Below are 18,095 nucleotides of genomic sequence, written 5' to 3' on the forward strand. Positions count from 1 at the left end.
ATGTGACAATTTAGATTGTAAAATGTCTTGATGGAAAAATATTGGCTGACTTTAATCTCAGAGTCAGCTGTGCTCCTTTAAATAACCTTAACCCATTTCTTTAATATCTTCCCCCCTCAGGATCAACATTCTCTTCTGGTCAAATACCAGGGATTAGTGGTGAAACAGTTGATCAGTCAGAATTATAAGATTGGACAAGGGGATGATGACACAGTGGATGATAACCTAGGGGAGAAAGAAAGTGCAGACGCTATTCGAAAAGAACTCCAAGAAATCACCGCCTCTCTCAAAGATCTTGTTCTCAGACCCAGAAAATCTTCTGTAACAGAGGAGTGAAGGTCTAATTAAATTTAAATCCAGGGAACAGTCAGAATATTTTTTTCTGAAAGGAGAAAGAAGTTCACTGTGTTGGGGTCGTGGAGAATGGTTGAGATAGCCTTGGCTTCCAAAACTTTGCATCTAGAATTGCAGCCTGAAGGATAACAGGCAGTGATGGTTACGAATTTCGTTTTTATGTTCTTTTAAAAAAAATATTACCATAGTGCATGCATTGTTACAGAAGACATTAATAGCAACACTTACATTGGCTATGTAATTAAAATTCTAAGATGGAGGCTTTATGTAGTATCTCAGGAAATATTTCCTCTTTGAAATGGTTAAGAATTCTTATACGTATATCCATAAGTTTATAATTTGCTTTTCAGTTGTGAATTCTCGCCCCCCCCCCCGCCCCTTTTTTTTTACCTGTTTAGTAATTATCAAAATGTAAATGTTTGTCTGGATTCCATAGCTACATTTTTAAATGAAGGTTATAGGTATGTAATAGCATGAAATGAGAGGTCATCTTTACTTTTTTGATCTCATGAGGTGAAACTTTTTCAGGAGTGCATATCCTCCCTCCCTCCTCACCCCCCAGCAGTGCAGAGGTTGAAAATAAAATGGTCAGGCACACCTGCACAAAATAGTAAAAATATCTGATCAGTTCAAGTAAGGTTATTAACCAAGGAGGTTATGATGCTGAATTAAGGATGAATTTCTAGAACCTTTTTCAATGAATTCCAGTGAATTCTGTGCACGCTATTATTTTTCATTTCATGTCCCTTAGCGAATGATTTGTCATAAAACTGTTAAGGGATGCAAGTGACCTGCATTGGGTTTTTGTTGGTTGGGTTTTTTTGAGGGAGTGAGGTGGGGGATTTCTGTAGTTAGTATACAAGTTAGCTTGTTCATTTAACTGAAGGGCACTCTTACTACAACACCGTTTCAGATATGATTCCTAGAGAGGTTTCTTAAGGAGCAAACATCCCTTATATATGCCGTTGTTATTTGAGAGAGTTTGGTTCAGAATTCTGTTCACTTTACAGTATGTTTCTTAAAAGAAATTCTGAAAATGTTAACCATTTTGGATATCTGCTACAGTGTTTTTTCTAGTGTTAACCTATTCCCAGAGGTATTTGATATTATTTAGCAATATTTTTGTCATGTCCATTGTAATTTACATCATCATTTATACATGGGGTGTATTATATGTCTTAGAGAAAATGTGTAAAGTATACCAACGAGAATCCTTTCAATATTCGTTAATTACATAATTTTTGTGTGTCTGTATTTTTTTTTGTTTTTGTTTTGGAGCCAGTGCAATTTTAATTTATCAGATCAGTTTCAGCTTGTTATTACTGGAGTATGCAATGATTATATATACTTGTAATGTTACCTAGTTGCTTGCATAAAATCAAGTCTGAATAGCAAGGTAATAGATATTGCTGTCCAGTGAAAATAATAGTTGTTCTAAGTAATCTCTCTCTTGTCAAAACTGTTTTGGCACTGAGAAAAACCTACTGTAGGGATGTTACCAAGTGGCATTGTCTGTTAAATTCCTGCAGGTCGTGTGCAGTGGTGTACACTGGGTGGAAGTCAACCAAAAATGTCCTCAAAACTGTAATTGCAACAAAAGAAAGGTTACTTGAGATTTGAGCTTTTGTCCCAATGCATTTAGGCTTGTTTTTAGAATGGAGTTTAAAAAACAGAATCACGTATACAAAATCACTAAATTACTGTACTAAATTCAATAATACCTTTACAAAACAGCAGTGATTCTGTACAGACCATAATACAAAAGAGCAGCTCTACTGTCTGCCTTCCACACTTAGAGGCAGAGACAGTTGTGTTCATCATCCTAGCTGGAAGCCCCCATGCAACCATGTCACCTGAAAAGAAGGGCCAGAGAAAAGGAAAAGGGGAAAATATTCTGACTGCTTTAACTTTGTTTAAAAAAAAAAAAAAGATGGTTTGCTTACAGTAAACCTACTTAGTCTCTTATTGAATCAAAATAATTCTAATTTTCCTATATTAAATCTCCACACTTTTAAATGGCATTGATTTTGTAAATAATACTCTACAGTCTGATCTTCTTTATGCAAATATGATTATTTTAATAAAGTTAATGATTAAGTGGATAAAATAGTTTCTGCTGTTGACTTAACCACTGATATATTGATTGGATTTGCACTTGTTGCTTAAAGTGCAGTTGTTAATGTGCTCCATTTGATTTGTTATACTTGCAATTTTGAGTGCATCTCTTTTGCTTAACACTGTTTATAAGTCTCCTACATAATGCAACAGATTTTTTAAATTACAGGCCACATGATGAGAATAATACAAGATTATTTAAAAAGGCTAGGAAAGAAGTACTAACACTCCAGTAGTGGTCTCTTCCTGGAATGTTCAGTGGCTAATTTCAGCATGAGTAACCTTCACCAGTGTATCCATGCCAGAAAAAACAAGTATTGGCTGGCTGGCTGGCTGTCAAGTGCAGAGGTTAACATTCCTAGTTAAAGGGGTCTTAATTATGAGAGAGAGAAATGGAATATTGTTTCCCCAAACACTTTGCTAATGAATTTTTTTCCCATGTATGATGGACTTAGGAAAGGATTCCTATTCATCTACCTCTTATCCTAATGATCGGATGTTCAGTTCACAAAGTAAGGCTGCCTGTTTCTTTTTCAGATAAATGTACATTGTAGCTTCATTTAAATTACTCTGTAGAAAAGGGCTGGAAAGCAGCATTACTATGGCCAACCTGCCCCCTCATTCCACTCACTAACAATACAATGCTCCATAAAATTCTTGTATATAGTCTCTTCCAAAGTTTCTTTAAAAAAAGAAAGTGTGCAATTACTCAGGGTAACTCTTGAGGTTAGCCTTTGACAAGTGGTGCATTTGAAGACTATTTAATATGTTGTGTACTCACAACTTAAATGACTTGCACGAGTGCAGTCTAAGATTGGTGGTGTAATCTAACAGAGGCTGTCCGGAGTTTCTGATAGGTATTTAGAACTTCTGTTAAAGCTTTCTGTATACCTTTTGGTTAATGTTTTAAATGGCTTCATGTTTTTGATTTTAACATTTTTTTCACAGTAAAGGTCTGTGGGAGCTGTAGACTTTTTGAAGGAAGTTTACTCCTGTCATGGAAAGCATGGTTGTAACTGAAACATACAAGTGATGGTCATCTGAAGTTTTGGGATTATTAAAATGCTTTATTGTGAGAGCAGAAATCTTTCTCTCTGATATTTTAAATAACTGCTCATTTTTTGTAAGTGTAATTTGAAGAATACATTCAAAAAGGCCAAAGATCAATGTAGTAGTGAAATGGGATTTTAAATTTATTTTTATGAATTATCAGGGATTTAAACCTTGGTTAAAAAGAGAAATTTGAGTGAACTGACCTGAGCGAAATGAAAGTGGGGGGAAGAGAGCTCTTCAAGAGGCTCATGTTAGTGACAAACACCATGCTGATATTAGTGAGGGTAGAAGTGGAAGTTTAGGTCAAATCAGGGTGGTCTGGTTACACCCGTGAAGTAGGTTGCTTTGAAGGGCTATGTGTGGCAATAGCTCATTTTGGGTTCCGAGGAAAGGGCAGCTGGTTTTTAATCTCCATATTATCCTCCAATTCAGTGGTCTCCAAACTTTTTTGGTCGCACACCCCCAGGAAAAAAAAAGATGGCCGCAGGCGTGCCACCGAAGAAAAGAAAAGGGAGGGGTTGCTCTGTAGAAGAGCTGCCGCAGGCACGCTTCTGCTGCCGCTGCACAATCGAAGGTAGAAGAGCTGCCGGTGGCGTGCCGGCGACGCTCCTCCTGCCGCGCACCCCCAGGGATCGTCTTGCACGCACCCCACTTTGGAGACCACTGCTCTAATTAACCCCTTATTAGTGAAGGTTTTCACTTTGCTTTAAATGCTTAAAGCAAATCTGGCAGGTTATACAGACATAGTATCCATTCTGCAAGTTCCTTCCGAGAATCGGGGAAGAACACTTCCATTTGAAGTTTGGAGAAGGTAACATGCAGGGGAAAGTGAGCATATATTTCATACTTTCCCTGAAAAGAACATACTGCTTGTGTAATGTGCATACCACACAGAAGGCGGCAAGTCCACGTGGTATGGGCTTTAACCAGGCCACAGCTTTGAGTCAAATTACATCCAAGTTTCCTGTCAGGGTATAGCCCAGGGGTCCGTTGCCAATTATTGGGGTGTTTGCACCACAGGGGAGCCAATGTGTGGTTTTCTGGGCACCTCCCCCCCCCCGCCAGTAGCATCCCTCCCCCTTTGTGAGTTGAGGCGAGAGGGGACCTTGACGCCCACCAGCACCACTATAGCAGGGTACTCCCCCCAGGATAGTGTCCTAGCCCCTGGTTCACATTTGATCCCGAGGATGTTAGATACATCTTGTAAGGAGATGCCCTTGGGATGCCCATTGTTTTACCTTTTGGTATCTGGAGCCTAGATCAGCCAGTTCCTGCACTGAGCACTTGCGACAAGGAGAGGGCAGCATGAGGTTGGCTGCCTCCACTCCATCCCCATATGGGCTACCTAGGAGTTCATCCAGCCCGACACCGAGATTATCCAAGAAAAAGTTGGCACCTATATGAGTTGCACCTTAATCTGTAAAGCCACCATTTGATGAACTGGTGGCTGAAGGACCGGCAGCTGGAGGAGCCCAGGCGTTGGGTGCCTTCCCATCCCACACCTGCAGACACCCAGCATCTTCTGTGATCCCACATTCATGCCCCCCTTGTGCTTCTCCTCAGGCCTGACCCTGGAGCCCCTACCATCGCTCCCATCAGTACTGCCCACCTGAGATCATGTGGCCATACTAGGGGGAGTCTGCTGAACCCCAAACACATGCAGAGGGGGTTAGAACACTGGAGCTCTTCCGGTGGGCCCTAACTGTTCATGACTTCACCCTGTTGTGCCTGACCATTGTTTTACAATACTCCAAGCTGATCTAAAATGGACTGCATCAGCACAACAGGACAAGCTAAATACAGCTAATGACTCGGATAACTAATAGGAGAGAACTTAATTTCACCGAGTCGATGAGACACTATGTTTTCACAGATTTAATAAAGCAGTCAGTCACCGGGCAATGGACCTGATAAAAATCTTTGCAGTAGTGATCAAGAGAATGATTAAAGAGTTTAACTAATTGAAATGAATTAGGCATAGATCACCTAGAGAATTTATTGCCTGGAATTGGCAAATTTTACCAAAGTCTTCTGACTGCCTAGTACAAATAGCCAACGTAATATGTATCTAAACAGAGTAACAGAATTCTTTCTTTTGGCAATGACATAAACAGCGCTTCTGTCCACTTGACATGCAAGGCTTGATTCAGCACTGAAATATGTTGGTTGCTGGTGGTGTAATCCTGGGAATATAATGGTGGAAAGTCAGCATTGCCTTGGGTCTGCAGTGGCTCAAGCCACAACCAGCCATTCTTGTTTTAAGTTGCTTAATTTCAGCCTATAGTTTCAACTGGATATAATAATTCACTGAAGGCCTGCACAAGGCCCTATGCAATGAGTAAGCCGTTCTGTAGTCCCATGTGGTGGATAGAGTGACCATAGCCCAAGCACTGGAGAGGTTACCTCTGCTCCAATTCTAATGAGGCCAGCACTGAGATGAGCCTTGGGAGAGGTCCAGAGAGAAGCCATTCACTTCCACTGATGTGGATCCAGTCGCCAGGAACCCCTGCCTAGAGGGACAGCAGCAACCCTTCCAGTCTATAAACTGGACTAGCAGCAAGAAGTGGTGTTGTATGGAGTCTCAAAGTCTTTCCCTAAATTGGAAGAGTAGAATTTTAACCTCTCCCTTCTACCCCTACCCACAGACCCCATGCAGAATACCCCAAAGACTGTGTAATCAGGGTTTTTAATGTTAGTTCTGAGTTTTATCAAATGTCTTGGATGCACTTTTCAAAGAATATGTTCACAAACTATCTGAGGATGAACATGTTCAGTCTTTCTCCCCCCACTCCTACTAAATTTTTACTAAAGCTCCTCGTTCTTTCTGGCTAGATCTTTGAAACTCTGTCTCTGAAACATGCTCCTTTAAGGACCTCCTATGTGGTACGTTTTTGTCTATCATTTGTAAACACAATACGACAAAGAATGATTTTGGTTCAGTGACAAGGGAACTAGCTATTTGCATGTCATGAGGTCTAAGGGAAACAAACTGACCCTCAACCTTCTTCTGCAGAGCCAAAATCTGATGGGATCCTCAAATAGCTCTGGCAGATTATTCTGTTTATTTTGGATTTAATGAATGCTTATTTCTGTGAAAGCTAATCTATTTTCCCCCTTTATTATGCTACACAAGTCATAAGAAGCAGCAGCTTGAAAGCAAATGTGAGTATTGTAGTAACTCCTTTCCCTTATTTACCTTTCCACTGTTTTATCTGATAGTTTTTAAATATTTAGGTCGATATACCAGGTAACTAATTTAAAGTTTATGAACAACTAAGCAAGAACCTTTTCTCTTTGGTCATAGATTAATTGACTTTTTTGTTCAGTTTCTAGTAGTGTTTTGTTTTAATTACTTTTATATAAATGATGGGATTTGTGACAGAGACATGAAAGTACATTTTTCTTAAGAATAGTACTACATTTTCCTTTAGATTGGCTGAGCCCATATACTTTAGATGCATCTTCCTAGGACTGCCTACGGAATTCCATGAACATATTCAAACAATCTTGGTTGTATGTGCCATGAAGCACTCCCAAGATTGTTGCTGGTTTAACTGTTATCAATTTATTAATTTTTAAAAATTAGATAACTAGGATTTACTGTGCTAACTCCAAGAAACCAACCAATAAACTGTAGATGCTGTTTTCTTCTATACTTACATACAGTATGATGGGGGCTAATTTAGCTACAACTAATCAGGAGAAAGATCTTGGAGTCATCGTGTATAGTTCTCTGAAGATGTTCATGCAGTGTGCAGCGGCAGTCAAAAAAGCAAACGGGATGTTCGGAATCATTAAAAAAGGGAGAGAGAATAAGACGGAGAATATCTTATTGCCCTTATATAAATCCATGGTACGCCCACATCTTGAATACTGCGTACAGATGTGGTCCCCTCATCTCAAAAAAGATATACTGGCTTTAGAAAAGGGCAACTAAAATGATTAGGGGTTTGGAACGGGTCCCATATGAGGAGAGATTAAAGAGGCTAGGATTTTCAGCATGGAAAAGAGACTAAGGGGGGGATATGATAGAGGTATATAAAATCAGGAGTGGTGTGGAGAAAGTGATGAAGGAAAAGTTATTTACTTGTTCCCATAATATAAGAACTAGAGGTCACCAAATGAAATTAATGGGTAGCAGGTTTAAAACAAATAAAAGGAAGTTCTTCTTCACACAGCGCACAGTCAACCTGTGGAACTCCTTGCCTGAGGAGGTTGTGAAGGCTAGGACTATAACAGGGTTTAAAAGAGAACTGGATACATTCATGGGGGTTGAGTCCATTAATGGCTATTAGCCTGGATGGGCAAGGAATGGTGTCCCTAGCCTCTGTTTGTCAAAGGGTGGAGATGGATGGCAGGAGAGAGATCACTAGATCATTACCTGTTATGTTCACACCCTCTAGGGCACCTGGCATTGGCCACTGTCGGTAGACAGGATACTGGGCTGGATGGACCTTTGGTCTGACCCAGTATGGCCATGCTTATGTTCTACTAGCCAACTTTCATAGTACCTGCCAGTGAGAGCAAGCGCTCAAATGTACCTTTATGATGAGGTAGATCACTTTTTTAGATCCAAAGTTACTTTCATCACATATAGTGGAATGTTCTTGTTGTATATTTAATGTAAAATGAACTCTAAAATTTAGAGTTTAGACAAAGTTTAGACATGATATAAATCTACATCAAACATTATTTCATCCTTTTTCCTCCACTATTATGTTATGTCTGAGTCTCAGCTTTTTAAAGTTCTCTGCCACAGATTTGGGACTTGAAGTGTTAAGAACTATATTGAAAGGACGTGCCAGTGCTTAGTAAAAAGTGTTCTTTTCACACTGTCTGTTCACACTGTCACATTAAAAAGCTTTATGGATAATGAGATTAAAATTTTCCGTAATTTAAGGTCAACAACTTATATTAATCGCTGTACTATCAGATTTTATGTATGTAGTACATTCAGTCAATTTTTCTTTTACTAATGAGCTCCAAAATCATACTTTGATAAAACTGTCAAACACAATTTAGATTGTAATCAAATGACTTTTCTAAAATACACTATTTTTGTAGCTTTCCTTATTTTCAGCAGATCTGTTACGTGCCTAAAGCTTAACACAGAACCTCTTATATTAAGAAAACAACTTTGTGCTGTCTGTTTTGTTCACATCTAATATTCATTCCCACATTTGTCTTCATTATGTATGATTACTTGACATTTCTTGAAGTATTTTAACAGAACAGGCTGGAACAGATTTATATATTAACGTTATCACATTGCTGACAATCTTGCCATATAATTTTATTGCACTGTCACAAAAGTCACTTTGATTTAAGATTGCATAATTTGTAGAAATTTAAGATGGCATGTGAACCTTCTTGAAAGAGTAAAGGGAAATGAAATAATATGCTGTTTGAAAGAGACCCATGGTGTCTCAACGTTATTTGCAGGCAGACAAGTTTAAAGATTTTATTGATTGATTGGTGGACATTGTAAGGTTCAGAGTCAGTTGTCCTTTTGGCCACAGTTTTCCTTTTTCTGATAAATCCAGTTTTCTTTTCAATTTCTTGGCTTTTACTTTTATGGTTGAATTTTACTTCTCATAAAAGTTGAAGTCTAACAGCATTGGCTAACTGTGGATAAAAAGAGGGAAAAATGCAAACTCTCCAGAAGAGTTCTTCCAATAATGTAAAGTTTTAAGTCAAGGGGTGAAATCCTAGCCCCATTCAAATCAATACAAAACTCCCATTGACTTCAATAGGGCCAAGATTTCATCTGAGGGTTGGGGCCAAGAGCCTTAGGAATGGGATCATCCTTAATTCTTGTAGACACTTCCCTGCTGGTTGGCTGAGAGATGAGATTGTGTAGAACTCCGATTGAATCAATTCCCTTCCAGTCTAGCTATCCTATGGAGCCCCAAACACTGAGTTTGCAGAGTGGAATGATGCATTGCATCTTATGTTCTACTTGTCTCTCTCTCTGGTGGCGGCGGGGGGGGGGGGGGGGCGGGGGACTGGGCATCCAAAAATATTTAGGTGGCTTTTGAAAATCTCAGCCCATATATTTAAACTTTACCTTCTTGAAAAATCCTATAGAATTGAAGAGGGGTAAAATTATTAAGATTTCACAGAAATGTAATAGGGCAGCATAGAAGTTACTCCACAAATAGAGGGAATTTAATGGAGAATTATATAAACTATCCCACAGAATTCTATAGCAGGGATATAGTCTTCTATGAAATTGTACAGTGTGGTCCAAAAAAGTAGTGGCTGAATCTCCCCATTGTTTCCAGTTTCCTTTTCTTAGAGCTAAAGCTTTTATTTGACTCTAGTTAATATGACTTCTTCAAAACTTTTCTTCTATTTGCATCTTGCTTTGTCCCACCTTTCGCAGGCCTCTGCCCTTGAGTTGTGTTGTTTTTTAATTTTCCCCCATCAGGTTCTTCATCACTTCAGTGTTCCTTCCTACTCCCCACACCAGCTAAAATTCTAGACCTTGTCATTTCAGTAGGTTTTCTGAAATACAGCAGTGTTGTCCTGTGGTTTATAACTCTTTAAGCAACTTAATAGTTACCACTAAAATGGTGCTTGTAACTCTCCATTTACTCTCGCAGTGCAAGGGTACTTCTCTCTCCACCACCTGTGGAATGCATTTTTACTTTTGTGTTTTAATTTGTTCTAGGTCCATCTGAATTTGTTTTATATCCATCTAAGTATGAATAAGTTCTTCTGGTTCCATTAGGTATGGGACTCTGGTTCTCCTTTCTCATTTGATCTCTTAGTTGAGGCATTGTGTATTAATTGTCTATGTTCTGATTAAATTTGCTGAATTAAGGTCAAATGCCTGCCATAATTAAATTTCTGTACCTGAATTCTGTACTTTTCTCCCCAAATCCAACTATCACCACCCCACAGTTGCTGTGCACATGGGGCTATGGTATGTATCCTGTTATGCAGCTCCAGTGTAGCAATATTCTTAAAATAAATATGGGGTCAAGAGCAAAATTACACCCTGCTGTAAGCCCACATATTTAGTTACATTTATCCAAGGGCCAAACTTCACCATTTGCTTTGTGAAAAGCTGGTGGAAATGATGTTTCACCATTGAATAAAATCAGGAATATCAGTGTTTTGCATATGATACACATACTCTTAAAGTAGCAAATGCTGATGTGCACAACTCTATTCCCATGTCCACTTAGGATTACTATTAAGAGGCAACAGGATGAGTAGGATTTCCAGCACCTCCGCAGGACAGGAAGCTCAGTTGACTGAGTTTCTTACACTATTTTCTGTGGTAACGAGGTTAGGTCATGTAGTACAGGAAAGAAACATATTTTGAACTTAGGTTCTCAAAGGTAAGTCCTTTCAAGGCAGTTTGTTCCATGTACCAGAGTGGAATGCAGAGTATTATATTCCTATTTGGGAAAAAATATTTCTTTTGATCTACATTTCAGAAAGACTCTGGGAATGGGTGCCTCATTAAGAAGCAGAAAAATAGTGCTTTAGGCCCCCTTCTACACTGGTGGTGGTTTTAAATCTCCCATCATTGTTTTAGCTCTGGGTGAACCTTCTATTTCTACCAGTCTGTCTCTCTGGGCTGATACCAAAAAAAATAAAAAGCACCTTCTCTTCTTCTTCGAGTGATTGCTCATGTGTATTCCACAATAGGAGTGCGTGCTCGCCACGTGCACCGGTGCTGGAAGTTTTTCCCCTAGCAGTACCTCCAGGGGGAGCACCCCCGGCGACTCCTGGAGTGGCGCCTGCTTGGCGCAGTATAAGGGGAGCTGCGTGCTCCCCCCACCCTCAGTTCCTTTTTGCTCCCAGTGAAGGTGCGTTGGAACTACTCTGCTCCAGCTTTGCTGTAGCTTGTCCCCAGAACTGTTCATTCGTTCAGCGTTAGTACCTGTAGTTAGTTAGCTGTTTAGTTCGTCACTAAGCCTGGGCCAGGGCATGCACCGGGGTTTAAGTCGTGCAGCTCTTGTAGGCGTTCTATTCCATATCAGTGAAAGATGCAAGATTTGCAAGTCGTTTAAGCCTCAGACCAAGAGAAAGGGACATTAGGCTCTGGCCCATCCTGATGGAGTCGGTGCTGACCCCTGACCCCGGCACACCACTCTGAACCAGCACCACGGTGTCAGTACGTGGCGACCCTCCGTTGCCATCGACCAGTCGGCACCGCTTCCCATCCACAGGACATGCCAAGAGCGCCAGGAAGACTCCCGCTTCCCAGCAGCACAAAGGGAAGTCTGGGACAGAGGCTAGGCCCATGTCGGGCAGTCCTCGATCCCCACCAGGCCCCAGGCCTCCGACTCACATTGAACGGAGTAGCCCGGCTCCTTCAGAACAGGCCTCTTCGGATGACATCCACGCCTGAAGCCCTCCAGGTGGCCCGGGACGTTATGTCCAAGCCGATGCCTGGAGCGCCGCTGATGTCGGCCCTGCACTCCAGAGGCAAGCCGCCACTGGGATCTCCGCAGTTGCCTCCAGCCCGGTACCAGTCTCCGTCAAGGGAACATTCCCGACGCCGATCACCACCCAGCGATCACTCGGTGCAGAGTCCTAGTGGATCGCCCTCGACGCTGACCAGACCTGGCTGGGTTCCGTCCAGCCAGGACTCGTGGCACCGCTCGTACTTAAGGAGTGAATATTGGCTGGACTGTGGTGGGTGTTGCCATCGGTCCTCATCTCGGAGAGGGTACCGCAGTCGATCACGGCACGGTCGTCGATGCTGTTCCCGCTTGGACTCCCACTCCAAGTCTCCGCCAAGACATCACAGCCCCTGGCATCGATCGCCGGCGTTTCGCCGTCGCAGGTCAGCCTGTCAAGGCCGTTCACGGAGCAGCTGTTACTGCTGGTACCAGTCCTCCACGTCAAGATTGCAGTCCCGGGGCTGTTGTGGATCCCAGCACCCCCGCTTCTCTCGGTCCAGAGACAGCAGCAGATCTTATGCCAGCCCAGTCTCCATTCGTAGCCGTCCTTCAATGGGCCAGGCCAGCCAACCCGAACAGCCAGCCCCGCCCGTGCCACAGCAGGTGCAGTGGCACTGAGCATCGTGGCCGGCCCAATGGTACCAGTGGGCACCGTGGCCTCCGGCGCAGTCCCCAGCAGGAGCTCGCTTGGTGGCCAGAGCTTCGGAGGCACCATCAGCCTCCCTCTCCAGACCCCCGAGAAAGGAGGCAGTGGAACATGCATCCTCGGCACCATGCCCGGAGTCCAACCAGGTGGTGGACCCTCTGGTGCTGGCCGATACCCAGAGCACCGCACCGGCCTCTTCGCCCTGCCCAGAGGAGGCAATTATGGCCCCGCTCCCCTCCATCCAGCAGGAGGACTTCAGGGCCCACCAAGAACTCTTAAAAAGGGTGGCAGCAAGCCTCCACCTCCATGCAGAGGAGATGGAGGAGCCATCAGACTCCCTGTTTAATGTGTTGTCCTCATCGGCACTGGGTAGGGTGGTCTTGCCTCTCCATGAAGGGGTGGCTAAGATTTCAAATGCCCTGTGGCAAACTCCGGCCTTATTGGCCCCCATCTCTAAAAAGGCGGAATGCAAATACTTTGTACCCACTCAGGGGCATGAGTACCTGTATACCCACCCGGCGCCCAACTCCCTGGTGGTCGAGTTGGTCAACCACAGGGAATGGCAGGGTCAGCCATCCCCGACCCCAAAGAACAAAGACTCTCGGAGACTGGACTCTTTCAGAAGGAAAGTTTATTTGTCTTTGAGCTTCCAGTTACGAGTGGCAAACCATCAGGCTCTCCTGGGCCGGTACGAATTCAATCTGTGGGGCTCCCTGTCCAAGTTTGAGGACTCCCTCCAGAAGCATGATAGGAAGGAGTTCAAGACTCTAGTGGAGGAAGGGGCAGCGGCCGCTAAGGCGTCCCTGCAGGCAGCCTCGGATGCTGTGGACACAGCCACACCATCGATGGCCTCCGCGGTGTCCATGAGACAGGCGTCATGGCTCCTGCTCTCTGGGCTGTCCAGCGAGGCGCAGTCTTCCATGCAGAATCTCCCATTTGATGGGAAACCTCTGTTTGCGAAGGAAAGAGATACAAGGCTGCATGGCATGAAAGACTCCTGAACGACCCTCCAGACTCGGGGCCTCTATGTCCTGGCTCTGGCAAAACCTAAGTTCAAGCCGCAGCAGACTCCCACCCAGGCTGCCCTCCCGAAGTATGAGGCTGTCCATAAGAAGCAGCGGGTCTATAAGAGACGCCCTCAGAGGAAGTCTGGGCCTGCCCCCCCAAGCCTGGGTCCTCCAAGGGCAAGCAGGAGGGGAAAAGGCATTTTTGACGGGATGCTCGGACATACCTCACCAGTCCTCCTCAGGGATCCATACCCAATAAAGCTTCCCTTCTCCAACTGGTTTTGTGCTTTCCTCCCGTAATGGTTGCAGCTAACCTCGGATCGATGGGTCTTCAACAACATCTCCCGGGGTTACACCCTCCAGTTTACTTCCTCCCCACCTAACCACCCCCCACCCCAGTCCTCCTTGGGGGGGCCCCTCGCACGTAGCTCTGCTCAAGCAGGAGGTGAGGCGGCTCCTAGGTCTAGGAGCAATAGAGGTGGTGCCTGAGGAGTTCATGAGCAAGGGGTATTACTCCCGTTATTTCCTTATCCCGAAGGCCAAAGTGGGGCACAGGCCCATCCTGGACCTCCAAGGTCTGAACCAGTACAGGGTGAAGCTCAAGTTCCGCATGGTCTCCCTGGTCTCCATCATCCCCTCCCTGGATCCCGGGGACTGGTACACTGCCCTCGATCTACAAGACGCGTACTTCCACATCCACATATTTGAGGGGCACAGGCGCTTCCTCCGTTTCGTGGTGGGACAGAGTCATTACCAATTCACGGTCCTCCCATTTGGTCTGTCCACTGCCCCCAGGGTGTTTACAAAATGCATGTCGGTGGTAGCCTACCTCAGGCGGCAGAAGGGTCCAGATGTTTCCCTATCTGGACGACTGGCTTGTCAAGGGCACATCCCGGTCGCAGGTGAGGGATCACGTGGCGCTCCTCCTGTCCACGTGCACTGCCTTGGGCCTGTTAGTAAACAACACCAAGTCCATGTTAGTCCTGGTCCAACGCATAGAGTTTATTGGGGCGCTCCTGGATGCAGTGTTGGCCAGGGCCCCTCTCCCGCCAGACAGATTCGAGACCCTGAAAAGTCTCATCGATTCGGTCACAAGGTTCCCGGTGACAACAGCCAGGATTTGCCTACAACGCTTGGGTCACATGTTGGTGTGCACGTATGTGATCCGTCACGCCAGACTCAGGATGAGGCCTCTCCAGCTCTGGTTGGCCTCAAAGTTCTCCCAGGCCACAGGCAGGATGGACAAGGTCCTCACCATGCCAGAGTCTGTGATCACCTCCCTACAGTGGTGGTCCACCCTGAACAACATGCTCCAAGGGGTCCCATTCAGGGACAGGGCCCCGTCGTTGGAGCTGGTGTCCGATGCATCAGACCTGGGTTGGGGGGCCCATGTGGGGAACTTTCAGACCCAAGGCCTGTGATCGGCTCAAGACCTGACCTGACCTTACATATAAACGTCAAGATGCGGCTGGCGTGTATGGCCTTCCGCTCACACCTGGAGGGCAAGGTAGTCAGGGTCCTCACAGACAACACAGCCTCAATGTTCTATATCAACAGGCAAGGCGGGGCCTGATCCTCTGCTGCAAAGCCCTTAGGCTGTGGGACTTCTGTATATTCCATGACATCCACCTGAAGGCCTTCCACCTACCGGGTGCCCAGAACGAGAGGGCGGATCGCTTGAGCAGGGACTTTTCCTCGCAATACGAGTGGTCCCTCAACCCAGAAGTGGCCCATCGGCTCTTCCGAAGGTGCAGAACTCCCCAGGTGGACCTGTTCGCAACTCGGCAGAACTGGCTATGCCCCCAGTTCTGCTCTGGGCGGGTAGGGGAGGGGCGCTATCTCCGATGCCTTTCTCCTGTCCTGGTCAGGCCGGCTTCTCTATGCCTTTCCCGCTTTCCCTCTAATCGGCAGGGTCCTGGAGAAGATAAAGACAGACAAGGTCCAGGTCCTCCTGATTGCCCCAGCGTGGCCCAGGCAGCATTGGTACGGGACCCTCACGGGCCTGGCGGTAGCTCCGCCATGGCCGTTGCTACTCCACCCGGACCTGCTCCCTCAGGACCAGGGCTGCCTCCTCCACCCCAACCTGGTGGCTCTTCACCTCGCAGCGTGGCTGCTCAGTGGTTCGGTGGAGAGGAAAGGACGTACTCAGAGCAGGTTCAGTGCATCCTCCTCGAAAGTAGATAACCCTTCACTCGCCACGCTTATTTGGTGAAGTGGTCCCAGTTTTCTAGGTGGACGGCAGACCAGGGTGTCTCCCCGGTGACCGCCCCAATCCATCTTATCCTTGATTATCTCCTCCACCTGAGGGCCCAGGGCCTGGCACCCTCGTCAGTCAAGGTGCACCTGGCAGCCATGTCGGCCTTCCATCTGCCGGTGCAAGGGCACATGGTATTTTCCCATGCTATGACTGGCTGGTTCCTTAAGAGTTTGGACCATCTTTTTCCATATTCTAGACCCCCAGTCCCGCAGTGGGACCTAAACCTGGTGTTGGCTCATCTCACGGGGCCCCTGTTTGAACCACTGGCCACGTGCTCCTGGTCTCACCTCTCGTGGAAGGTGGCCTTCCTGGTTGCAATCATGTCGGCCAGGCGAGTCTCGGAGCTCAGGGCCCTGACCTCTGAGCCGCCGTACATGGTCTTTCATAAAGACAAGGTCCAACTCCGCCCACGCCCCGCGTTCCTCCTGAAGGTGGTCTCCGCCTACCGCATGGGTCAGGACATTTTTCTACTGGTCCTCTGCCCCAAACCTCACACGTCCAGTGAGGAGTGCCATCTCCACATGCTCGACATGCGGCAGGCTCTGGCTCTCTACCTCGAGCAGACCAGGCCCTTCAGAAAGTCCTCGCAACTGTTCGTTGCCGCAGCTGAGTCCGCGAGGGGCCAGCCGATTTCCACTCAGCGGCTTTCCAATCGGATCACTTCGTGTATCCGTTCCTGTTATGAGTTGGTGAGTGTCCCCCCCGCCACCCACTGTGAGGGCACACTCGTCTCAGGTGCAGGCCTCGTCGGCTGCCTTTGTGGTCTACGTCCCCATCCAGGACATTTGTACGGCTGCCACGTGGTCTTCGGTTCACACATTCACATCGAACTATGCAATCATTCCCCAAACCAGGGATGACGCCGGGTTTGGCAGGGCTGTCCTCCGTCCTGGGAACTTGTAAACTCCTACCGACCTCCAACAGATAGCTTGGAATCACCTATTGTGGAATACACATGAGCAATCACTCGAAGAAGAAAAAACAGTTACCTTTTCCATAACTGGTGTTCTTTGAGATGTGTTGCTCATATCTATTCCACATCCCACCCTCCTTCCCCTCTGTCGGAGTTGTCTGGCAAGTAGGAACTGAGGGTGGGGGAAGCACGCAGCTCCCCTTATATCGTGCCAGGCAGGCGCCACTCCAGGGGTTGTGGGGAGTGCTCCCCCCTACGGGTACTGCTAGGGGAAAAGCTTTCAGCACCAGTGCATGTTGCAAGCACGCACACCTATTGTGGAATAGACATGAGCAACACATCTCGAACACCAGTTATGGAAAAGGTAACAGTCTTTTTTTTCTCATTGGAGCAATGCAGCTCAGTCTTTGCTCTGTCCCTGTATAGTCACATGCCAAAAATAAATTAATTCTGTAATCATTAGAGAGGGAGGGACTAGTAATTACTGCAGTGTTAGTTGTGTTGTGATAGGATGCAGGGTTCCAGTTGGGATTGAGACCCCATTGTGCTTGGTGTGCTATACTGAAACGTAGGAAAACATGGTCCTTAATATGAAGAGTTTACAAAGTAAGGCCAAATTCAGCAAATGCTCACATATATCATTTGACTCCTATAAAGTCAATGGGTTTACTCACATCAGTAAAGCTACATGTTCATAAGGGTTTCCAGGATCAGGGCCTAATTTTCCACAAGGCACATCAAGTGAGTGTAACGTACAGTCAGAAGGGTTGGCAGGAGATTGCGGTTAATAATCATAGGAGTGCATGTTTACCTCAGCTTGAATTCCCACCCAAAAAGTTATTTTTGTTTAATTGCTTGTGGAGTTTTTTCTTGAAAATCCTGGGTTTCTCTCATCTCTGTTAATCTCTAGTTTTTCACCCTTCTTGGTGTGGAGTCCCATAACCAGTCAATTCAATAATGGGAGAGTGGAACACAGAGAGTCTCTCCAAAGCACTCCCCATGCAGAACAGACCTGCCATGGCCCACCTAGCAATCTGTTTATAAACTGTGTGAAATATATATATGGGCTGTTGATTAATCACAGTTAACTCGTGATTAACTCATGTGATTAACTCAAAAAAGAATTGCGTTTAAAAAAATTAATTGCGATCAATCACAGTTTTAATCGCCCTGTTAAACAATAGAATACCAATTGAAATTTTTAAATATTTTGGATGTTTTTCTACATTTTCATATATATTGTATTCTGTGTTATAATTGAAATCAGCGTATATTATTTTGATTACCATTTTTACAGTTCAAATATTTATAAACAAAAGTGTTTTTC

The 18,095-nt window shown here is 45.2% G+C and overlaps 2 protein-coding genes across 3 annotated transcripts in view; both read left to right on the forward strand.

Annotated features, from left to right (window-relative positions):
• The window catches only part of UFL1 (UFM1 specific ligase 1), a 43,217-nt gene extending 40,761 nt beyond the window's left edge, over positions 1–2,456 (forward strand). Inside the window, exon 19 of the mRNA XM_037894496.2 lies at positions 121–2,456. Coding sequence (XP_037750424.1) covers positions 121–336 — 216 coding nt within the window. The 3' untranslated portion in view covers positions 337–2,456. The remainder of the gene's footprint in view (positions 1–120) is intronic.
• A 1,226-nt stretch (positions 2,457–3,682) lies between these two features.
• Positions 3,683–18,095, forward strand: part of FHL5 (four and a half LIM domains 5) — a 47,579-nt gene continuing 33,166 nt past the window's right edge. For both annotated transcript variants that reach the window (XM_007052793.4, XM_043542668.1), the window contains exon 1: positions 3,683–6,684. The gene's annotated coding sequence lies outside the window, so the exon portion shown is untranslated. The remainder of the gene's footprint in view (positions 6,685–18,095) is intronic.

The sequence above is a fragment of the Chelonia mydas genome, chromosome 3, assembly GCF_015237465.2.
Source record: "Chelonia mydas isolate rCheMyd1 chromosome 3, rCheMyd1.pri.v2, whole genome shotgun sequence".
NCBI lineage: Eukaryota > Metazoa > Chordata > Testudines > Cheloniidae > Chelonia > Chelonia mydas.